At 34.8% G+C, this 24,363-nt stretch overlaps 2 protein-coding genes across 5 annotated transcripts in view; one reads left to right on the top strand and one right to left on the bottom strand.

Moving 5' to 3' along the window:
* Positions 1-24,363, bottom strand: part of LOC139150839 (probable ATP-dependent RNA helicase DHX40) — a 188,367-nt gene that overhangs the window by 74,404 nt on the left and 89,600 nt on the right. For all 3 annotated transcript variants that reach the window (XM_070723250.1, XM_070723251.1, XM_070723252.1), the window contains exon 5: positions 10,371-10,569. In XM_070723250.1, the coding sequence (XP_070579351.1) occupies positions 10,371-10,569 (199 nt within the window). The remainder of the gene's footprint in view (positions 1-10,370; positions 10,570-24,363) is intronic.
* On the top strand, positions 1,201-22,775 carry LOC139150840 (tachykinin-like peptides receptor 99D). Of its 2 annotated transcripts, none has more exons than XM_070723253.1 (2): positions 1,201-1,285; positions 17,672-22,775. In XM_070723253.1, the coding sequence occupies exon 2, from the start codon at positions 17,976-17,978 to the stop codon at positions 19,122-19,124; it is 1,149 nt and encodes a 382-aa protein (XP_070579354.1). In that variant the 5' UTR covers positions 1,201-1,285; positions 17,672-17,975; the 3' UTR covers positions 19,125-22,775. The 2 variants fall into 2 exon arrangements, with proteins under 2 accessions (XP_070579354.1, XP_070579355.1); XM_070723254.1 differs by lacking the exon at positions 1,201-1,285 and adding an exon at positions 17,395-17,464 and having other exon boundaries at positions 17,672-19,859.

Below are 24,363 nucleotides of genomic sequence, written 5' to 3'. Positions count from 1 at the left end.
ATATCTTGAAAAGGCGACATAAATTGACTTTGGCGCTCAAAGGGTTAAATTTATACTTGAATTATTACAACAAGCTTTTTTTTGCTCATTATGTCCCTAGCAATTTGAACAATATTATGTGTCACTTGATATGATTTTTATCTTGACATCAATGAACTGACTGTAGTAGTGATATTGCTTATGCAAATGATAATAGAGTTCCCCTTGAAATTGTACAAGTAAATTGTTTTACAAAAGTTTCAGTTAATTTTTTTTATCTTTTATCTTTATATCAATGAACTAGTTTAATATACATACATGTAAACTGATGGTATTAGTGATATATGGTAGATTATGCAGAATCTAAGCGGTCCCCTTTGTACAAGTGGATTGTTTGATAAAAGCATGACATGTGATATTTTTATCTTTTCTATTGATACCTATGAATTGATTACTCACAACAAACTGATAATATTAGTGATATAGGTTACACAGACATAAAAGAGCTCCCCTATGTACACTGTAGATTGTTTGACTAAGGCAGGCATCTGAGTGCATAAAGATAAGAACACCAGACTACTGCCATCACATATTGATAACACTATCAACTCTGTGCTAGCAAACAAACAACTCAGTGACTGCAGGAGACAGATGAAACAGCGCAACTATTTCCGAAAAAACTCAGTTCCTGGAAAATGTCACTTTATTTGCTCGCTGAAACAAATCCAATTAAAACTGGAAAAGCTACAATCTACGACCACTGAGAACTTGTGTCAAGAGATTATTTGCCTCACAGGTAAATCATTGCCTTTCACTGTATAGTGCTTGTTCACCTATATGTAACATTCTCATGGCAGAATACAGCATTACTCTGAATATTAATTTCTTTCGGACCTAATCTTATGCCAAAAACATAGGAGTGGATATTGATAGATTTTAATTCAGTGACATAAATTACAAGTAAAGAGGAATGTAATTTTTCTGCTAATATGTTGCTTGAAATGTGGGCATAATTTATACTCAGTCAATACATTAGAAACTCGTTTTTATGCAACATCCCATCTTTCAAGATGTTTATATTATCTTGACAAATTAATTTGACGATGGAGGCATACATCTTATGTACTGATCCCATGCTGTGACATGGATAGATTTTGCTGTATAAAAGTATTAGGACAGGATTGTAGAATACTCAATATGAACTTTGTCTGTCTCTTTCAGCTTCTTCATGGAAAATAAAAATTGAAAAATTGAGCAGACTATATCACTGAGAGCTGAATCCTGAGGAAAACCCCGTCTGTCAGAAGTATGTTTTCAATACTTTTCCCACTTTCATGACTAGATGCCGACAAACTTTTAACATAAGAGCTGGTATTGAAAGAGAAATGAAACTATAAAACAGATGGTTTTCAATTTTAAAGCCTAATTCTTTGGATTTGTCATAGTGCACGAGGTGAGTGGGCTACAGCGATACTTGTCTGCATACCATATTCTTTTCACTTTCGCAAACTACCTAATGTATTATCAACTTGCCTGAAATAGCCTTGAATCAAAATCATACCATATTTTCATCTGGCTTTTGTGTGAAGATATATGCAATCTGGTGATTGGCCTTATTAATGTTTGATACTCATTCATACAAAATCACAAAACACAAATGCAAACTCCCAAAAAGTATAGCTCCAGAATTGTAATACGTGATGCGTAAATGCTGGCAAAGGAAGAATTGGTCGAAACCATGACAACACTCCATATGGTAATTGGTACGTAACTCTTACAAAGCTGCATTATGTCAAGCTATTCACAAGGTTTTGCCAATTTTGAAATTGATAAAGGCACACTTACAAAATTCCAAGCGTCAGTCCTTATGAATATTGTGTACTGGTGTGATTCAAAAAATGTAATGATACTTGATCCCTTTGATGAGCCATGGGAAAAAGAAACCCTCACTCGTCATCCCTGACACGTCTCTGTCAATGCAAAGAGACTTTTACTGGATATGGTTGGGGCAAAGCAGTAGATGAAATATACACCTCTGCATTTGAAATGATTGTTTCAGAGACAAATGCATGAAAAAGAAAGCAAAGAATGAAAACACCTCTGCATTTGAAATGATTGTTTCAGAGACAAATGCATGAAAAAGAAAGCAAAGAATGAACAATGTCCTAATTTTCAATCTGCATTTTATTTTTTTAGTGTTTATTTTGCTTTCTTTAATGAGGGTAGCCTGGTATTAAACTCTAAACAGAGTTTCTCTCTCCCCTGGGGTCCTTGACATTACAACAAATTTATACAAAAACCACAAAAAAAGTTTTAAAAGTAAAAATACAAACAACCACATATAACAACTGCCACATTTAACAGGAACAACAAGAAAAATTTAAAATTCGACCAATTATTGACTGCTTTGAAAAGAGACAAGTTTCTGAGAAGATTTGACTTCTGTTTAAAACTTATTCCATTCCACAGCTCCCTGTACTGACCATGTATTTTTAAAAACATTTAGTTCGGCTCTAGGGATATCAAGCTTATTTTGGGAGCTTATAGCTCTGGTCACACGGCTATGACACTGATTGACATATTGAAACATTTCCGTCATATACAATGGGGCTATATCTTTCAAGGATGTAAATTCTCAACACACATTTTTGTATAAAATTCTATCAGGTAAAGGCATAATACGGATATAATTAAAAAGTCCATTGGTAGGATAATTATACGGATTATGGGATTTCTTCATTTAACTGCATCCTGAGATGTGACTCCACCTATGCTGTAACACAAATGTTTGTATCAATTTTCTTATTTGTCTATAGTCTGTTTTCATAACCCTGCCATTAGAATAAAAACACTAGAGAGAAAAATGCAAGTGTCACTTAAATGTTGAAAAATTTCAGAGTACTGGCTGTGATTACAGTGGAGTTTTTCAGTTACTGTTGCCAATTTATAAATCAGCCTTGTACAATTCCCATCTACCGGTATGAAATACAACATTTCTGGATGATTATCCAAACTTTTCAGAGAGTCTATGGTCCATCCTGTGCACAAATTAGATCATGTATGATGTAGATTATGAAGTAGACTTGGTTCAAGTCAGTGAATTTTAAAAAAATAAAATCATTTATAATAGTTTATCTTGTGTCTCTCCTATTTCGTACAAACCTATCCGGAATTTGGCAGCTCACGCCAGGTTTCCCAGCGATTGAATGCGTCACGTTTGAGTCTGCGCAGTAGTGAGTTAGTTTCTGCCGGATTCACCGACTTGGACTTCTTGCAAAGTACAGGCGGTGAGACGGACTGTGTACACAGTGACGTGGAGCAAATACAAAGTGATTGACAGCCCCCACCGTTGTTCTGGCCAATAAGAAGAACGCATGCTAATAAACGTCTGCACGCATTAAAAAGTTTGTTGTCATCTCCGTGCAAAGCTAGACATCGAGTACGTTTTATATCTGGGCGAATAATGGCATCAAGTTCGTACATCAACTGCGTTTTACAACTGATCGGTCGACCATCGCTAATCATGCGACATTACCAAAGAAAGCTTGTTGAGAGTTACATTGAGGGAAAGATGTTTGTCTGCGCGCCAACCGGCAGCGGAAAATGATTTCCATCGCTTTGGGCATGTAAGAGAACAGGCTACAACTGTAAGGAAGGTGTCTTTTTCCATCCTTGAATAACCGGCGACGATTTTCGCAATTTGCGACATGGGCCCCACAAACAACACAGATATTTTCACGCGTTTTCGGTGATACAACAGAGGTCGTGCTGACCTTTGTGGGAGTGATCGCACTCGACATTTTGTCAACAACGCCATGTGAGTTTTATGCACGTCTCGTTTGGGTCAATATTAGTAACTCCTCCCAATGTGTAAAATTTAGTGATGTCATCTTATGAATAATATATGAAGTAAAGAAAACGTCATCTCATGAATAATTTATAGCAACGCAGATCGTGCAAGAAAGCCAAGTCTGTGATTCCGGGTGAAACTTCGCTGTATAGCGTTCACTCCACTTATCGCGTTCACCCTACTCATCGCGTCCACTCACGCGCGCGTTTCACATGAAAGCAGAATACAAATCATTGCGTCCACTCCACTCAAACATTCACAAATCACAGACTTGAACCAAGTCTAATAATGAAGTAGTGCCAGACTAAATGTCGCTGGTCCTTCAGTACTTTGCATATTACCTCCACAGGAAGGTAAGCCATGATGCAGTCAAAAACTTAGCGTGTATATGTAAGGGGGTACATACTTAATATGCGTGATTTGCATAATTATTAAATTAGTACTACTTTGCATTTAAAAAGTTTAGAAATTTTGGAATTTACGCATAATGGCTGCCTCTGATTCTGAGGAATATAAATCAAGCTCTGCTGCATGATGTTTGGCAAACTGTTAATGGTTGATTAGTGATTTTCATAATATAACCATTGTTTGCAATCAGGCATATCTGAAAACATCTGGCCCATAATGCAAATTAGCTCACTGCTGATCAAGAGTGGATTTAATTGATAGGGTTTTGATAACACTCGACACCACTAATATGCATATTGAATGAACTTTCACAGTCAGTTAATAAACCAACTAAAAATTACTTGGCAAAAATGATATTCAAATTTGTACATAGAATCTTCAGGATGAGATTACAAATGAAAGAATAACTCTAAGAATTAACACATGAATCAATAGACGATTTTCCGCTGATTGCGAGATCTCGCGAGACTTTAATACATGTCCGTAGAACCAGGTTTCCAGCTTAGTAATACAAGTCAAACTTTGTATGGAACTAGAAAAAGTGCAGAACTGAGCAAAGGTTGCAACTTCATATATATTATGCAGTGTTTAACGTAATTAGCGACTTGTCCTGTTTTACGCAGTTTGTCCTGTGTTGCGAGAACGCGTCCACTGCGAACCACATATTCTCGCGATATCTCGGAATGTCACGCGCGGTTCGGAACATGGTCTATTGTATGCAAATCTTACTCACTTCCAGGCAAATATATACTTCACACACACACAACATCATATTAATCGGTAGACAGACTGCTTAGGGTGTGATTTCATGGTCACTTAGTGTCTGAATACAGATACTTAATGTGAAGAGTTTATGTACTTTTTTGCAAATTAATAACTAATTTGCATAATGGTGAATAGCAATACTTTTATCATATCTTCTGAAACTTAGACTCATGTCTTAGCTAATATATTTGCATGTTAGAGTAAACATAAAACATAATCCCATATAGGAAAAGAGATAATGCAGTGCAAGTATCAACACCTGGTATCATTTTACCATTCCACACTCAGTCTCACAATTTTTTCTCAACAAGAAAAATTTCCTATCTCCCCTGAAATTGTACTCTACTCCGTATAGACTCACATGTCAACTGTTGAAAGTCTGTCTGCTTTTGAACTTACACCCCCACGATATGTTACATTATCTTTGCACCAGCTTTCTTTCAACGCTAATTAAATTACATTGTTCCAACATTTCTTCAGATAGGGAAATACATATACATGCATTGTATATGTATCTTTCATTTATCAAACAATCTGTTAGAAACTTTGAATAATATATGTGACACAAGTGATATATATTTTAACTTTTTGAATTGGCCAAACCTGACGTGTGCTTCATAACAGATTTTAGTTTTTATCCTGATCTGTGCAATGAATTGTACAGAGAAATGAATGTACAGAATAATTTACATTAAAAATGTGTCATTATGATTATTAAAGAGGAAACTGTCACTGTACTGATAAAACAATTGGAAGCAAAATAGAATTGCATTGTGACATGCGTCTTATACTTGAAATTACAGGAGTGAAATTTTTCTTTTGTTTTTGTGTTTTTACTTGAGTCATTAGGGGCAGCACTTTGTTCTGGTCTGTACTGTACGATTCCCTGTGCATAATAACAATTAAACTTGATTGACAAGTGCTTAAGGTACAAACTTTGATTGTTGGTGAGACCATGAAAGGCTATTTATCTAGGGCAAAAAGTAACATTTCTCACTAACTTTAATGTAATGAGGCAGATTTTTGTATTTGATCACGATTAGGAGGATATCTATATATACATTAATCATAAGACTTACAGCTGTAGTCTCATTGAGTTCAGCTGCATTCATTCGGGTGTTGCCCAAGGTCTGGCAGTGTCTTCAAATGCATGCTGCCAATAAGTTTACTTGCATAGGCCTGCTTCATTAGAATTACCACTTTAAAAATTCTTCCATGCGTAGCTTTCAACACAATAAGGTAAATTAACTGTGTAGCCTGCAAGCTTTCTTCACCTCTCAACATGACTTGACTGACCAAATTAGAATTGAGGAACTCTGCGGTTTCCCTTACTCTTAACAAAAAACCACAGTGATGATTCCATAATGTGGTGATTTTGACCTGTGCCCGGAGCAAGGAGCATTTGTTGGTGTTGTTAATGACAAATCCAACCATAGACCAGGACTCTTAATGAGGCTTTGGAGAAATTACGGCTCTGCGGTGGCACCACATCAATTCAAAATTGCCCTCATTATTCTCCCTGGTAATGGCAGTTACATAGAATGTTGGTTGTCTGAGCTTAGCGAGGAATAGCGTCTGGACGCATTCTTTTAAAAGGGGTAAAGCCAAGTACATGTCCTTGAGCAGGTATTGACAGTCCAACATTGACAGTCATGAACAAGCAAGAGTTTCCATTCTGAATGATATGTCAGCTGGGATACTGATCATCTTAAGCCTTTGTATTTCCATATCCTTACTCTCGTCACCTTTGATTCCCAAGGGGTTACTTTGCCAGACTCAGAGACACTGATGGTAAAAGCATATCAATGATGCAGGTATTCCGTTGCTTGATTATGGTATAGTACAAAGTACTGAAAGTATACGCTGAGATTTTGCTTTCTTGATCTTTTAAATGGAATGAGATACTTATAAACACAAACGCAGGTCTGCCATAAATTTGCAGGATAAATATAAAACAAAAAGTGTAATTTTTTTCATATTTAAGTAATTTATTATGGAATAAGTTTCCCATTGTAATAAAAATTATTGACACCGGACCAATCTTCTGTTCTTTCAAAGCTCATCTGAAATTCAAAGTAAGACTGTATGCTTGAATAATATTCGGTCGCGCGTTCATGATCTTTTTCACCATGGATGTTTTATGAAAAAATAAGCTGTTTGCAATTGATCTCCCATTTGTGAGTAGAAGTTCAAATGACTTGTTGCAAAAAAATAGCTAGACCGTGAAATGAAATTTAGAACACATTCAAAGACCACAACATCAGGTAGGAAAACCCACAATGCGAATGGAATATAAAGATTATGTGTGGAAGGGGCCTTCAACAGGCTCTGGTTTGCACTCTTCATTCTATGTAATTTCCTTTGTAGTATATGCCACTGAATGCTAATGGTTATATGCCTTCGGCTGTTTGAGATTTCTATGGAAGAAGGGCTAACATTGCCTAAGAAATGTGGTTGTGAGAAGACTACGTAACAGGTGTCAGTGAACAGAATGGATTTTAAAAAGCCATTGGTGGTGATTTTAGCCCTTCGAGTGCCGTATTTTGTCCCACCAAAATTTTTGTGCAACATTTTACCATTTTTTATGATTTTTCCTGTAATATTTTTGATCATTTTGAACAAAATGGACATCACATTATCATTGGCTACAGATTTTAATCAGACTTTTGGCAAAAATCTGAAAAAATTGACTGGGGTATATTTTGTAAACATGACAAAAATTGACTTTGGCACTCAAAAGGTTAAATACTTTTCTCTGAATTTTTTGTTGAAAACTTAAAATTGAGGAAAATTATTAAATCAGTGATATTTTACCAAGTATTTATTTCTACAGCATACCGGTAAGTTATTCAGAAATAACAGTAAATGTTGTAAAACACTATAATTTGCATAACTAAGATGTGATTTTTAGAACATAAAGCATTTACACTAAAATTAAAGGTCAGGTAACTAGACTAATTCAGTTTTTCAGTCCTGTTGAGGATTTAAGTGGAATTATATTTCTTCCTGTAATTGCTATATTTCTTCCTGTAATTACTGAGAACCAAGCAATTTGTTTGGAAGCATGTGATGCAGCTGTATGTTTTTCAAGTCCTCAAAGAAAACTTACACAGATATTATGAAGACAGTTGTGATATCTGTCATTGAAATGCCAGCACTTCGATTTAAAGTCTATATATAAAGTTTTCTCTGTTCCCTGGCTGGTAGAACATGTTAGAAAGTAACACTGAAATCATATGTATCAGTTATGGAAATTGCAGACATACAGCCAGCAGTTGGATGAGCATCATCAGAGCATAAAGGCATTTTTTTCTTCTTGTGGCATTATTGGGGTTGAATGTCCGCAGTGAATCACAACTCACTGCTGGAAAGGAACCGGGAACGAGTCACTCAGGGGAAAAAAAAATGATGTTTTCTCAAAATAAGGTAGTATGGAAATTATTGCTCATTAAACTGTAGATTCTCTACTGGCTTTTCACCGTTGTATGATAAATGTTCAGCAATCAATGGTTCAAGAAGGAGTTTACCTACTTAAAGTCGCATCAGCCGAAATGAGATATGAGACTTTTAAACTCTACAGAAGGAATAAATGGTCACACTGTACGACGAATGGGAAGTGATGATGGTGCTTGGGCAAAGGCCACATATGATAAATGAACAGATCTCCACAGGTGGAAATGACTCCAGTATTCTTTTAATGATAATTTGGAGTGTTTGAATATAAAACTGATGTAAATCATGATAGTTATGTCTGTTTCATATTTTAAACAGTTGGTCACTGCTTCATCGGTGTGTCATAAACATTCAAATACAATGAATTCCTAAATCTCTGTATCTCGTCAATCACTTTGGCGTCGTGTTCCACACAACTGTTTCCATTTCCTCAAATTCTGCTTGCAGAAATTGTACAAATTTATGACTTTAGATGAGCATAAATCCGATAGATATAGTTTCCTCTTGCTTGTTGATTGGGTGCAAAGATAATTGAGTCATATATGCTGCAGTGAAAGTGATCACCTGGAAAGCAGAGTACTAAACACAGTGGACTCTGCTGTTTTGGTTGATTGACACTGGTCTTGTCCCAAAAACTGTTTGATACAAACATAAGGCCATAATTACAAGTACATTGCTTATGGAAGAATACATCCCATAATACCCATAGATGTAATGTGAGTAATACAATCTCACTTATTGAACTTTTGAAGGCAGTATATTGGCTCAATTTCTGTTTCAAACCAGGCTGCTACCCTTTGGGACACCATATCTACTCATGAATATTCATGAATATCATGTCCGAGATTGAGCAAAAATGTCCATGTTCGTTTGCTATTGCCTATAGCTGGTAAACTAGTGCTGATTGACCCAACTATATTCAACAGGAGAATTGCAGGCACTGGGCTAAAAGACTTGTATCACAAGCAATTGCATTGAGCCTATAATACCGGTACTGCTAGTTTAAGTGGTCTTTTGTGACTAGGAGAAAGTCTCGTTTTATAGTTCACAGGCTTATATTATAATTCACAAGTTACAGGAGAATTTTGTGACTGGAACAAGCACAAAACGTTACACCCTACATACACCGCTACCTGTAGTAATTGCAGGTTTTTTGATCATTCATTTTAACTTCATATTCAAAACTGTTGTTTTTACCACTCCTGTGTTAGTCACATTTTACTTGAAAACAGAATACTTTTCTTTCTAAAATACACACTTGCCCACTAAGCAGTTTAACAGTTTATTGTTGATTAGGATCAAATTGAAAAATCAAAGTATACCCACACCTATAAGGTGTGACTAGAAGAACAAATGCCCTGCTGAAAGTCCCTTATTAAAATCTCATGCTGACAATTTTTACGGATTTTGAAAGTGTAGTACTTGTAATTTGTATGAAAATTTTACGGACTTTGAAAGTGTAGTTGTATTTAAATATGTTGCAGGTATGTCTTAGAGCATCATGATCAGTAACTTCAAATATGAGTATCTGATTTTCTTAGTGGATGTGCAGTGGGTGCACTAAATTTAAATGAAACCCTACAATATCTATCACATTTTGGCCTGGATTTGCCAAGTTTTGATTACTTTAAATGTCAAATAGCTCTCTGAAAATTGCCTTTTGGAGGTACTGTCTTGTTTTGTTCAACTCTTCATGTGGAGCACGTCATTGCCGGCATCCGTTTGATCCAAACACAGGAGATTAACCTGTCATTCCAATGCAGTCCTTACGTCATTGAACTGGGGGAGCTTATTATGCAAATATCAAGTACCTATGGTAAAGTGTCTCATTTGTCCGATGACATCACAAAAATTGCTCCCCTGGCTTAGACAGAAAAGGTCTTAAACAGGTGAATGCAATGCCATTGACCCTTACCTGTCGGCATGGACCCATATACAGGAAGTATCAGCAAAGCAGTCACATCTTTGTCAAAGACGTCATGCTCGTAATCAACTTTTTCGGCCTTCTTGAACAAGAGACTGCAGGCTTTCTCAATTTCTGCCTGCCCTGTCAGGAATACCAAGATGTCACCCTGTGGTTGGTCTAGATGAGTATCCATGGCGACCTCCACCACCTGTGAGGATAATGGGAATTTAAACTGTCTATTATTTGCCAACTCTCTCAATGTAACTAGCCATTGTCTCACAGTAACTTTCACCGATTCCATGTCAGAGAACATTATATAGAGTTACTGTGAGGCACAGTATAAGAAAACTGTCATTATAAATAGCTTGATTAGATTGACCAAGGATTTGGTGGACTTGCTGAGTTTTCAAAATTGTAATTTATAAACACTGGGACGTAGACTACAGGATTGATATGTGATCATACCTTCAAACTTTGTATAGCTCCATAAAATCAATTTTTTTTTTATAAATAAATATTGACTTATATGAAATTACAGAAATGTCCTGCGATGTACCCAAATCTTGTTATGGTCAACAACACCAATAAATTTCATTAAATTTGATATAGCTATTCCAAAGACAAAAGCATAATAAAAAGTTCACTGAATATGCAAATCATTTATTACTGTGCAAATCATATACTATTCCATCAAGTTTCTCTACATAACATAAGCAGCACTATCTGTTAAGTTTCTTTTAGGTAGTATGTGCCTTGAAAGGGAAAGACATTAACTTTTGCTCAAACTTTCCTCTGAGCAATGAAACTTTCAACCATTCTGTTACCAATTCAAGAGTAAAAATTAGGGGTCACCGTGCAAGTTTTGATAACAGGAAAAAGACACAAACATTCACCAATACATCAAATTCAAAATGGCTGCCAGTCCTGTGTCAACTCTATTGGGAAAAATCAAATTTAGATTTTTAAAAAACTAAGCTGATGAAATGTTTATTTCAAGGGCTTTGTAATAAACCCCAACAAGTGATAGATCAGAACAGTATCGTAAAAATTTGAGAGTCTGAATATCTGTCCTTAATACACAGTCTGCCTTAAATTGGTCATAGTTTTTCTCAATATATGTAGCTGCAATCAATTAAAAATATCATTTAATATGCAAATTACATTTATTTGAAGAAAAAAACTTCTGGATGTGTTCTATAATTGCATCATCAATATATGCAACAAATTTTTTAATCTTTTGTCAAGTCCTTCCAGTTTAGACAACCCATATTTATGAAAGTTTGTTAAATATACAATCCAAACATTTTCCACAATTAAAAAACTTAAATGTTTTTCACTTTTTTATGGTATTGTTATTGTTGTCAATATGGACTGGCCCTTCAAATAATATATCCCTAACTTTGAAAGTTTGCTAAATATGAAAAATTTAGCAATATCATTGACAACTGTGACTAAAACTGCTGAATGGTCTTGAATTCTATCATAGGTTTCTATGCATGTTTTTAGCAAATTCAAATTCATTGATCAGGGCCAATAAATTCATTCTGAAATACTTGACTTCTGAACAGAAAGTATTTACTCAAGCCAGGCATCCAGCAAAAAGTAATAAGTTCATGAAATTTCCTAAGAAAATCTACTCATCAGATTTGATTCCAATCAGATTAAAGACATTCTTAAGTTATTGTGTCCACATGCAGATACAAATATGTAAAATAAACAGACTGACATTAGTGTGACAATTGTAGCTGATTGTTTAGTAACTTAAGAAACATAAATACAGACAGGAATTACAGACACACAATGCTGTTTAATATCAAAAAGCTGATGGCATGTTTATAAGCCACATGTATCCTTTCATTTTTAATACAGTAAATATATATGGAAGACATAGAATTCACTGCAGAATATGGTTGATATAGACGGAATGTAATGTTTCTGGAACAGCTCAGACACAGACAAATTGTACACACCACAGGTGATCTGGCTTGATGCAAAGAGCATGTACACTGATTCATAGAAATTACCGGGCTAATAATTTTCAACATTGCTGCTTCTATTTGTATAGAAATTTAATGTACTTCTGATCATTTCAATAAGTGAATTCATTAAACTCCATTTATTAGACAATCTTATAACTCTTTATAAAAGGAATGTGTACTTTGTTATCATTATTCTTCTGTGCAGTCTAGTAGTTTGGTATTACATAGATCTGGACGTGTAAGTACCTTGGCAACAGATACATTTACAAAAATTGTTATCTCAGTATAACCCATCAATACAATATAACATATGGTACTTCTAATGTACTGGAAGTAAAGCTAGTGACCTATTGCTTGATAAAACCTTCACAATTTTGGCGCAAGCTTTTGGCAAATTTCTATTTAATTGATTTTAAATTGACTTGGTTGAATGTACATGATGGAAAGTGTGCAAGAGACCCTTGCTTCACGTATCAATATAATTGTCAAAAGTTTTCGTTTCCAATACTTCGACTCTGGGCAGATATGCAATCTTATGTCATTAATTTTCAAGTTTACTTAGAATTCTACGGTGATGAACACATCTTCTCTGAGTCTCTCAAAGTTGTATTCCATTCATTCCTTCATTACATGTATGTATTTCATTAATCATTCCCATGGTAATTTTGTTGCAATGGTATCTGACGGTGTTACACAGAGGAAAAAATACACCATGCAACATCACTACTACATTTGGCTATGAGTGATTGAGGTCTTATATCTTAGTTCCAGCTCAAGCTATCAAAGTTTGTCAAAGTGCCAAGTAAGAGCTAGTATAAATACAAACATAATTGTGTATAACTGGCTAGCAGGTGAAATTAAACTGTCCAGATATCTTAAGCCATCTGATGGACAGTTGGAAATCATTGCTAATTTTTGGGTTTAACAAGATCAGAGTTGAGGTATACTGAGTTTACAGTATAGAAAACACTCTTATCAATGCAGTGCTATTTTTTCAGGCAGAGCATTTTTCAAAGTTACCTGGCTGAACTATTTTGTTATTTTTTTCTCTGACTTTCTTACATTGAGTAAAGGATTAGAATATTAAATTCAGTTTGGTTTGATGAATTTCTGAGCTATTAATTTCCCACATTTTCATTAAGCCTGGCAAACACAAGCTTTTCATATCACAATTTTAACATGGTGCAAATACCCTCAAAATACATATGTCATGAACTTATCTTTCATTTGTGGAATCTGATCTCTGTGATTCAATCCTGACTTTGATGAATGCTAGCTTATGGGATTTGTAAACCTATTGAAAAGACAATGTTGAGGAAATTGATAATCTGTCTTTTATTTCTTATAAAGGGTGAACTCTACTCAGTGTTTGTTAAAGAAAAAAGACACATTGATTGATTGTGACGCCCCTGTGCATCTGTTCAAATTGTACAGCAGAACATTACCCAATGCAAAGGTCTATTCCTGTAAGTTGTGTGTGTAGTTTCAAATTTCTATTAAATTCATCAGTTGCTGAACAGGACTAAAAGTGTGGCAAAAGCAAATAGTGTAAAACAAGACACTAAGTATGAAATGAAGCAGGGGTAGTGGCTGACTAGAAAAATATTAGCAACAGCACCAAGTGTCACAGTAGAGAAAATGCTGAGTTAAATATAGAAAAAAGCTGTGAGAAAGCTTATTCACTTAAGATCAGTTTTGAAATAATATAAGCAAATTAATACTCCAACTCAAGTCTGTTGGTTATTGAGTCAAAATCAGTTATTATTCTTAACATTATAGAAAACTACCACGGTATAAATTTGGAACTTTGCTGCTTTTGTTTCAAGGAACTTTTATATTTTGTAAGATAAATCATGATTAAAAATTAGGAATCAACATGTAAAACTTTGAAATTCACAGGATGACAAGCTGTCTCTAAAAAGCTCTACCTTAATAGAATGCAGTTTAACATTCTGTAACACTGATTTTTGCTGCAATGATCATGCCAAAAATGGAAAAAATACTGATTATAATTTATACTGCTGGGCTTTGTACATTTTATCAAACTGAATGCAAAATTTTTGAGTATTCATGCAATTACTCAAAGAAATGCCTGATTTCTTTGTGATGCAGATGATTAATGTGACAACACAGATTCAAAAATGGAAAACTAATGGTGTTAGCATTGAGGCAGTAGAGTACATTCACCATGGATATCTTTGAAGTACATTTCTTGGGTTTGTTCTGTTACACACCTTTCTACATGAAAATGACATCAGTACACACAATTACACAATCAAAGTCAGGTTTATGGTGATCTCAGTTGAATTGAATAGGCCACAGTCTCTCTATCCAATGGGAATAGGCTATCAGTTACCTTACAGCACACTGGCAATATACAAGGCCGATTATTTGAACTTCTATAAGTGTTGGACAATGTAGCACACGGGCAAATTTAATTACCACCATTGAGATTGTCCCCTTGAAGGGGGCGCTGCACCTAAACACAGCTTATTTTGTTCAAAATCACTTTTTTGCAAATATTGATTCAATTTTATGTAATTTGTAGGGTTCACCTTTTTAGCTTATCAAGCAGTCGTAAGTTGAGTGATAAAGAAGTATACTTTATGTACATGTATGATGTTAATATAGTAATATGCAAGTTGTCAATTCTTCTACAAGCAAAGTTTATCACTTTCTTCAAAGTTTTGTTGAAAGAAATCATATGAAGATGTGAAAACAGACTGGGTTTCAGCTTCATATTCCCTTGACAATAGTAAAAGCTAGCTTGAACTGTTTTCAGAATTGTTTTCGGCTAATAGCATATACTACGGGTAGTTTCATATCAGACAACTATCAAAATTACATCTCTTGGAGTATGAAGCATCTTGCATTGAGTAGACTTGTGATCAAATAGACTAAGGAAAGACTGGACTCACCATTTCAGGTACGTCTGCTAAGGATAGGGTTGAAAGGCAATTAAGTCAAATTTAATCAATGAAATGCTGGTCTGAAACTGCAATAGCTAGGTTCAGGAACTGTATAGAACATATTGCACATCAGTCAACACCTGTATTTCACTGACAGATGTGACCGCAGACATCTATCGTAAGATCTTTGTATTACAGATACATGACACTGCGGCGACCAAAAAAATTACTTCCTGTTGAACATCTCAAAATATTCGTGTACGCACTTTGTTAAAGGATGAAATTGCAGACACTAACACTCTCCTTAAATCCACCAGTGTGTGATTTGGTGGCCATGATAATTATTTGGTGGCAATGATAATTATTTGTAAAACTGGCTATGTGCCTGTAATCTGACTAACCATCCAGAAAATGGTCAATTTGATATCACCCAGGATGTACATTACAGACACCATCAATAATGCCGACGGAATTTCCTGCAAAATTGTAATACATTTCCCGTTTTTATATATATAGCTGGATGTAAAAACCACTTTGACGAATGGTTTGAGGCATTACCCAGCATGTGAGGGCTCTCTATTACAGCGAATCCATCTGATATCAAAGGTTATCCACCAATTGTTTTATCTTGCCATTATCTTATGCTCTTTTGCACTAAGACTTTTTATAACCTAAATCGCAAACAACCATCTCATCACTTACTGGTATGGTGAAAAGATGACTTATTGTCAAAGTAAACAGAAAGTGGAGCTAAAACTGTTTAAAAGTCTTCCTTTGTTTTGGTAATATATGCATTCTCACCTGGGGCAGGCAAGTCAACCAAACACCATAAATTTCTGTACATTCCCTTTAATGGCCCTAATAAAGAACAAAGTCTGAGTCTACAGCTAAAATACGGGAGTAGGAAATACAAAACGGTTTGTGAATGAGAAAAATAAATACACATGGTGTAATCATCCATTTGGTAAAGACTTCAATTGAACTGTGGACTAACAATATCAAACATATAGCTAATGGATTACTGTGAAAAATCTGTATGAACACTGCCTTAATGATTTATTGTATCACTTTACTTGTGGATGATTGCTTTGAAACTTCAATAATATGTATAACAGACATATCACAAGTGATTAATTTTGTATAGCCAAAGCCAAAAAATCTGTGGAACAGCTACATGTGACGTTTGATCTTGTGAAATCTGAACAATCAACACTGGGATCAACACTGGGACATCCAGGGCCATGGTATCAGATGTACACAAAATCTGTTCTAGCTCTTATCATAAATAACGCTACTGTGTCCATTGAAATACTGGATAGTTTGTCAACATTGGTAAAATTACAATAATCACTGTTGCTAGGGTGACGTGGGCATTATCTGGTTCATGAGAATGAATGTCGACAGAGATTGCTTGAATGACGTTTTAAGTTGCCACTTTTGGATATCTGAAGGGGCAGACTAACTATCAGGAATTACGTCAGTATAATATGCTATCCAATCCAACATCAGCACTTGGTTCACAAAGAACACAGCATGCCTAAGGGAGAAGTGTTGTATCACAAAGTACAGTGAGAATGAATCAAATGTTTCTACTATTTTTGCCTATAGTGCTTAGCTCTGGAGCTTACACTCTGATTTCAGGATAAAATTCAGGATTAAAGAGGAGCAAAACTCAAAAAGCTGATCATCAAACAGTCTGGTCTTGCACAAATCCGTTATCTGTAAGGTAATTTGACAAGCAAATTAATACATAGCAAAATATGATTTGCAGATTTGTTATTATAATAGTGGTTTATTCCTGCTTATCTTCCTGATAATGTTACCAAAGTGAGTGCTACAAAAACATATACACTTATGCTATATTGACCTGAAATGTACAATGTTTATGTGCTGTCTCTTATAATTGATAAGATTCCTGATGGTGATACTAAGGTTTCTACGTAATAAAAGAGAGAGATAAAATACTTGATCTTTGACAGGCAAAGCAGTGTGAAGTTTGAAATAAGTGATGCAGATCTGCTGGTTGTGGGTATATTTTTCTCTTGTCATGCATTATGACCCTAACGTCATAAATTATCAATATGAATTGGCCAATGAATGAGACCCCCTTCTAAGGTACAAGTATTGAGATGTACACTCTCCTCCGCAGTGACGTTGAGGTTTCATAACACGAGAGACTGGCGCTTTAACGACAATGCTTCTTGACTATTGCAAGGTACTAGCACAGTCTATTGGCACGTTAGAGTTTTAACCAGTTATACCAATATGGTCATACACATTGACAGGTTGCAGAGATGACTTCATCCGACCCATCGAACGTCATAGAAAGACAATCAACGGACTGCACTGAGTTTTACTTCATCCATTTCAGAAGGAAAACATTGCAGACAGTAATTTTTTCCACTCTTTTTTTCCTTTGCAGCTGTGACAACTGTATGGGAAGAATAACTGATCTTGAGATACACATCAGAGGCTGTCCATTATAATGGAACGACTAGATATCCTTACTGATTTCTGTATCTGATACTGACATTTGGAGATCAGTTTTCCTGCATCTGGCAACTCTATAAGCAAAGCTACTGTTCAAAATTGAAAGGAAACAGAATGTTTTTTTGTATGTACCGACTTGTGTACTCGTCAGAGTCCAACTTCTCCCAAAGGGAAAGCTGATTAGCACTGTTGTAGGAAAGACTCCACTCATAATCACACTTGACTAGAAAGTGCTCATGATGGAAACAATTTCAACCAACAATGTTGCATCGACAGTTGTCGCCCTGTACAACATGAAGATGATGGATCCAACCACTGTGAACATAACCCAGAACTCAACAGGTAATGGCACTGATGATTACGATACACTGGATCATAGCTCTTTTCCAGATTATGTCAACATAACTGAATTAGTTCTGGGCATTGTAGGAACTCTGGGAAATGCCCTTGTCATATTGGTTGTACTGAACGCAAGGAGGATGAAGACCCTTACAAACTACTTGATTCTGAATCTTGCCGTTGCAGATTTGCTCACTTCTGTATTGCTGATATTTAACCGTTACTTGATACATGTGACATCCCTGCCTGTTCCACCGGGTATTGCCGGGCAATTCTACTGTCGACTCTACTACAGTGCACAGTTTTTCTGGGCAACAATCAAGGCATCAACGTTCAACCTTATGCTGGTAACATTCGAGAGATACTTTGCCCTGGTCCACTCACTGACATACAGTGACTGCTTTACGAAATGCAAGGTCTCCATAATGGTGGCCATATCATGGATCTCAGCCTGTATACTTGAACTCACTTTTGCAGTCTTCCATCGCTACCACGAAGGTCACTGTCAGCTATTTGTGTGGCCGTCAGCATTCCTAGGAATGATTTTCGGAATCGCAAATTTCATAATAACTTACTTTATCCCGGTGGTATTTATGACGTGGGCTTATTATAGAATCATCTCCAGTTTGAAAACGAGGGCAAGAAACCTGCATGCTTCGAGAAGAAACTCCAGCGAGCAAGCCAGAGCACAGGCAAGGCGACGTGTCATAAAAATGCTCTTCCTTGTCATGATAGCATATGTAATCTGCTGGACTCCAAACAAAATGTTGTTTCTAGGGCATAATTTGGGGGCAGCTATAGAGTACAACTCTGACTACTACAATGTCCTAGTATTACTAGCATTTGCAAATTCAATTTTAAATCCATTCATATATGTGTTCAAGTACAGGCAATTCAGACAAAGCTTTCTCGCTATGTTTTACACTAATTCCTCATGTTGCAAAAAAGAAGTGAATCAGACAGAAATCAATGAAATTCCTCTTGCTTCGATGTCTTTATCCTTACTTGCACAGGCAAACAATAGAATTCTACAAAATTTACAATAATCATGACATACTAACCATCACTATAAAACTGTTTAACACTTCAAATATTTAAATGAAAGTTATTATTACTGTTACTGTTAATTAAACCCTCACTATCTAGAACTTTAAAGCTGATGTAGACTTTTAGTTTAGGATTCTGTCATTCAACTACAACTTCCAGTGAATCAATGATATCTCAAGTCTTATTCTCCTGTGGTTCACAATCCTGTTGAGATTATCAAGAGTTACTGGAAAGATTTATGACAATTAAAGAATATTTCGCATCTTGATTGACATGACATCAGTTGTTGGAGGGACTGTGTGGTAATCAAAAATTAAAATTAAATGTAAAACTTACAAACATTATTGAGGAATAGTAAGACTGTTAGCTGCAGGATAATATTAACCCTTTAAGTGCCTAGAAGTCAGTTTTTGTTGTCTCTATAAAAATAGACCATTGTCAATTTTTTTCAGATTTATGCCTAAATTTTGATAAAAACTGTAACCAATTAAATGTGATATCCCTTTGGTTCAATTACCAAAACAGTTACAGAATAATTCATATAAATTGATAAAATGTTGCACTAAAATTTTTGTGGAAAAAAAATTACAGCATTCACAGGGTTAATTATAGTGTGAGTGTGAGTGTATATTGCAAGTTTAGTTAGAATCTTCAGTTTTGAGCAAATCAATGATCACTTTTAACCAGAAAACTATAAAAAAAAATACCACAAAAAGAAGAGAAAACTGAACAAGATTTAAAGATGAAAGAATGCAAAACTGTAACCTACTAAATGCAAACACGGTGTTTATAAAAAAATAATAGCAAGACAACTTGGGAGATTAACAAATTCATAAAACAGTCTTCATGAATTTTTACATCTTTAATGTCACTTTTGCTCTTCAGCTACCTTTCTGAGTGAGGTATTGACAAGTATTTCTGAAAGGAAAACCTTTATCTTTATGATCAAAAACTGTTTCCATGGCAACAAACCATAAAGTCAGAGCTGCTTTAGAAAAAATAGCTACAGTAACATTAACTTAGATTTACAGTCTTTGAAATTGTTAGGATTCAATTTCTAGAGAATTTATTTACAGTGTCTGTTGATATTCAAATTGTGTTAACAACGTCATCAAATGGGCAGGACCGATGTTTTAGCAGCTTCAGATAATCTCCCTCTCCATACCACAAAAACAGGACAATACACTAGTTTGATCATGGAAAACTGAATGTTGTGCATTTCACTCAGTTCCGCTCCACACGTGACTGAATTGGCTTCTCGACTGCAGCAGTATTTCCAGTAATTTAACTTATTAGGAAGTAATCTGCCATTGGAATCTCCTCACATTGAAGCTTAATGTACATTAAGTAACAATACGTGCATTAGCCGTGACAAGGAGGTTGACCCAAGTAACCTACTACCATACCCATTCAGCACTTTATTCTTGCATAATGTCACACACACACGTACTTGACAAAGATCCGTGAGACTTCGCACAATTCCATAAGGCTTTGCACAATTAGCAGTGGAACAGTTCATTGCGAGGTTGAGCTCTATCACTTCTCTAATGATTACTTTTTTCACCAGTGTGTCAACACACTACTTTTTAATCTATCTTTGATCATATGCTGCCACATTTTTTCCCCTCTATTTTCAACCAAATGTCTGTTCTAGCGTACTACAAGGAGTGCACAAAACAATCTTCTGTGCAATTCTGTTCAGATGTATGTTTGGATGGGCTATACAACCTATGCATTAGTGGACCAACCATTCATTCACGCACAATCTACTTGTCACTCTGGTTGGAGGCACTAAGTAAGCATTATGATAACCAAAGTGTAGACTAGATCACCACAAGGACAAAATCCGGTGAAAATTCAGTATTATATTCATTAAGGACAGTGGATTTGTGAAGTCTGTACTTGGAGTTTTAGAGAAATTTACGACAAACTACTCTCATGACAAGCGTTTCAACATTGTGGTTTTAAAATGTTTATGAAATAGAGGAATAGTTTTTTGTCAGGTATAGTGATGACTTTGTAAATATATTGCAAAAAAAGGAAAATTGTACATGAAGGATGTTACAATCAGAAAATTTTATGATGATTTCCGGGTAAATAAATTGAAAATGTAAAATACACGTTCCTTTTGTTTCAAACTAATATATTACATTTCAAATCCATACATTAATGAATATATTACATTTCAAGTCCATAAATTAATTGTGCTATGTACACAGCAATCTTGCTTGTAATTTTTTGCCATTATTTAATACTACTATTGATAAATGAGTGTAAAACATTCTAAACTTCATACTGTGTCAATAAACATGCAGTGAATTTTTAGTTCATGTCTGATCTGAATTTGTAAAGAAAATTTTGTTAGAATAGAAGCTGTTTTGTATTGAACTTAGAGAAAAAAATACTCTTTGATAATGAGTCTGATAATATATGTTTACAATTTTGAATGCAAATGCTTTGTCATAGCATTATTAATGCATGCTGTACTAATTACTGGTACAAATTTGGTACTTAAAAGATTTCATCGAACACCCAGTTTATATCATTTTAGACTGAAATGACATTAAAACTAACATGAAGTATTATCATTTTAAGTCAGTTGTCATTCATTATAAAGGTTTTCTTCTGAACTTAATATTATTGATATTTTTGTACGACCACATGCAGGCAGTAATTGTAAACTTAAACTATATGCTTTGTGAACTGAAGTGCTAGCTGGAGCTGTGACATCTACTGTCAGTGAAATACATTCCAATCATTGATAGAATTATTCAGTAAAACATAACTAACTTGTTTGGTAGTGTAGTATCAGAATTTTTTAAGAAAACACATGAAATGTCATTCAATCATTTAGTTTACGTACATCTACGGTATTATAGCATTGTTTCCTTAGAGAAAAACAGAAATCTGTGTGCCTCTTCCTCCAAAATTTTTTTTACCATACATGTGATTGTCAAAGTACTATTCACTAATTACCAAAGTTCTATATTGGCCAATTACTTGTGAATGTTGGATGATTTCATTGTTGACAGTCAGCGTTCTTGAATTTCACACATAATTAACGTTTTACAAGTGATTTAACATATTGTATAACATGTATACCGTATATATATGACTTTTGAATCTTTGTGGATTTTACATGATTTTTACCAGTAAATGTATTTTAAACAGGATGGGAAACATTATAGATATATTTATTTTGAAACTGATCATATTTACATCAGTATGCCTTGAGCATGGTGTTATAGTGGGTGTTCGCAAGATTTTCACCTCTAGAGTGAAAAGTCCCTGGTGTTTCATGGAATGGTCAAAATCAAATACAGAAAATATGGGATGAAAGAGTTGACAAAAGCAAGAAGCTGATTTAGCAAATTATCTTCTATTCATATTTAGTTTTCAAAACTTCATAGTAAAAAATTCAGGTTAATTTTTTGTTTTGTAGACAATTAAACTGTACTACTCAGTATTTCTGAGTGTATAAAGATTGATTTAAACATGAACAAAGTGTACAATAATGTCTGATACAACTAAAATATCACTATTATAATGTATAAGGTTTCATTGTATAAGAAACACTGTAAAACACATGACCTGCTCTTTGGCATGAGTATATAAAGATATAAAGTTCACTGTACAGATTTTCACACATACACACATATGAATATAATATACATATATATATATATATATATATATATATATATATATATATATATATATATATATATATATATATATATATATATATATATATATATATATATATACAAGATTCAGGGTATAATCAGATAAAACCCTAATCATATTAATTAATCCTAGCATTTTTGACTTTAAGGGACAAAGTCTGCCATTTTTCATGAAGTTTGTTTGATTCAAGACACTACTTATATTGTTTGATATATTCGACCCCGGTTTTAGACACGATACATGAAACCATCGCGAAAATGAATTAATGGTCATGACCATTAATTCATTTATACGATGGTTTCATTTAATTTGTCTAAAAATGGGGTTGAATATATACATCGTCACCCATTTATTCAGTATCTTTCAACACGTCAAACAATATAAGAATCTTGCATCAAACAAACTTCATAAAAAATGGCCAACTTTGTCCCTTTAAAATGACATCTTTCCAGCTTTACTAATCCTGAACTGTGCTTACTGACCTAATTTAATTCTTGATTTTGCTCAGAATGAGTAAAAGTCTAAAACTATCGGTGTCAAATCTCTGATTTACCTTAAATTAAATACCTTCTTAATTCATACTTGATAAAATGAAAATCATGAGAAAGTCATTACATGTCCCTTGAAACCACAGTCTGCCAGTGGAATGTATGAAGACACATTACCAGTAGGTCACATTCTATATCACACTACATACAATTATGAAGGTTAAACTCAATTTATACATCATGTGACCACTATTAGCCTAGAGATGCCTAGCAGTGTGCTCTCCAACTTCAAATTGACCAATGACTTAACAAAGTTCTCTCCTGGTGCAGAGAATTTTATCCACACGCTGTATGAGCACAATTTTCAGAAATTTCTAGATTGACTTGTATTTAATTAATTTGAGGGCACACTATGGTGCTCAGTCATTTTTGCATATAAACAGAAAAGCGAATGAGATGAGTGAATTGACTGTAGCCTTCAGCCTTCATCTATTTCCTCAAAAATATTTCTAAAAATGTTGTGTGTATAATGCTGGATCTTCCATTGTTTCATTTACTACCGGTAGAGTCATTTACGCATATCTCTACATACCTCAACTTTCATGTACATTGTATGCTCCAGAGTTGTTCCATATTAAGTGTCTTATCCATAGTGTGCATTTACAGAAACGTTTGACAACAGTAGCAACAGCTACAGGTAACATGCATTGTTACAAATTTGTCTAGGGGCAGGAAAATTGAAACATTATAGCTGTATATTTGACTTTCTGTTAGGAGACCTATGAGCCAAATGGCTTAAGTGTGATTTTGAAAGCTTAATTCTATATTTTTTAAAATGCGCTGTTCCTTAATCCTTACACTCATTCAACAAAGTATTTGAATAGAAGCCCGCAGCTGCAGCTGAAGTTGATCTTCTGTAAGCCAACACCATAGGTGTGTGACAGTATCACTTTACTAGGATTACAAGCAGCAACTAACCATTCATCTTACAGAAAGGTATTTGGTTTCTTTGGTGTGAAAATGTGTACAACAAAACTGGAACAAGAAAGCCTAGGGAAGGAAA

The sequence above is a fragment of the Ptychodera flava genome, chromosome 15 (assembly GCF_041260155.1).
Source record: "Ptychodera flava strain L36383 chromosome 15, AS_Pfla_20210202, whole genome shotgun sequence".
Taxonomy (NCBI): Eukaryota; Metazoa; Hemichordata; class Enteropneusta; family Ptychoderidae; genus Ptychodera; species Ptychodera flava.
The sequence above is the reverse complement of the archived record's forward strand: the minus strand, read 5'-3'. Positions and strand labels throughout refer to the sequence as shown.

What these genes read in the sequence shown, in the direction of transcription:
- LOC139150840 (XM_070723253.1), top strand. Translation starts at nt 17,976, where the DNA reads ATGATGGAAACAATTTCAACCAACAATGTTGCATCGACAGTTGTCGCC.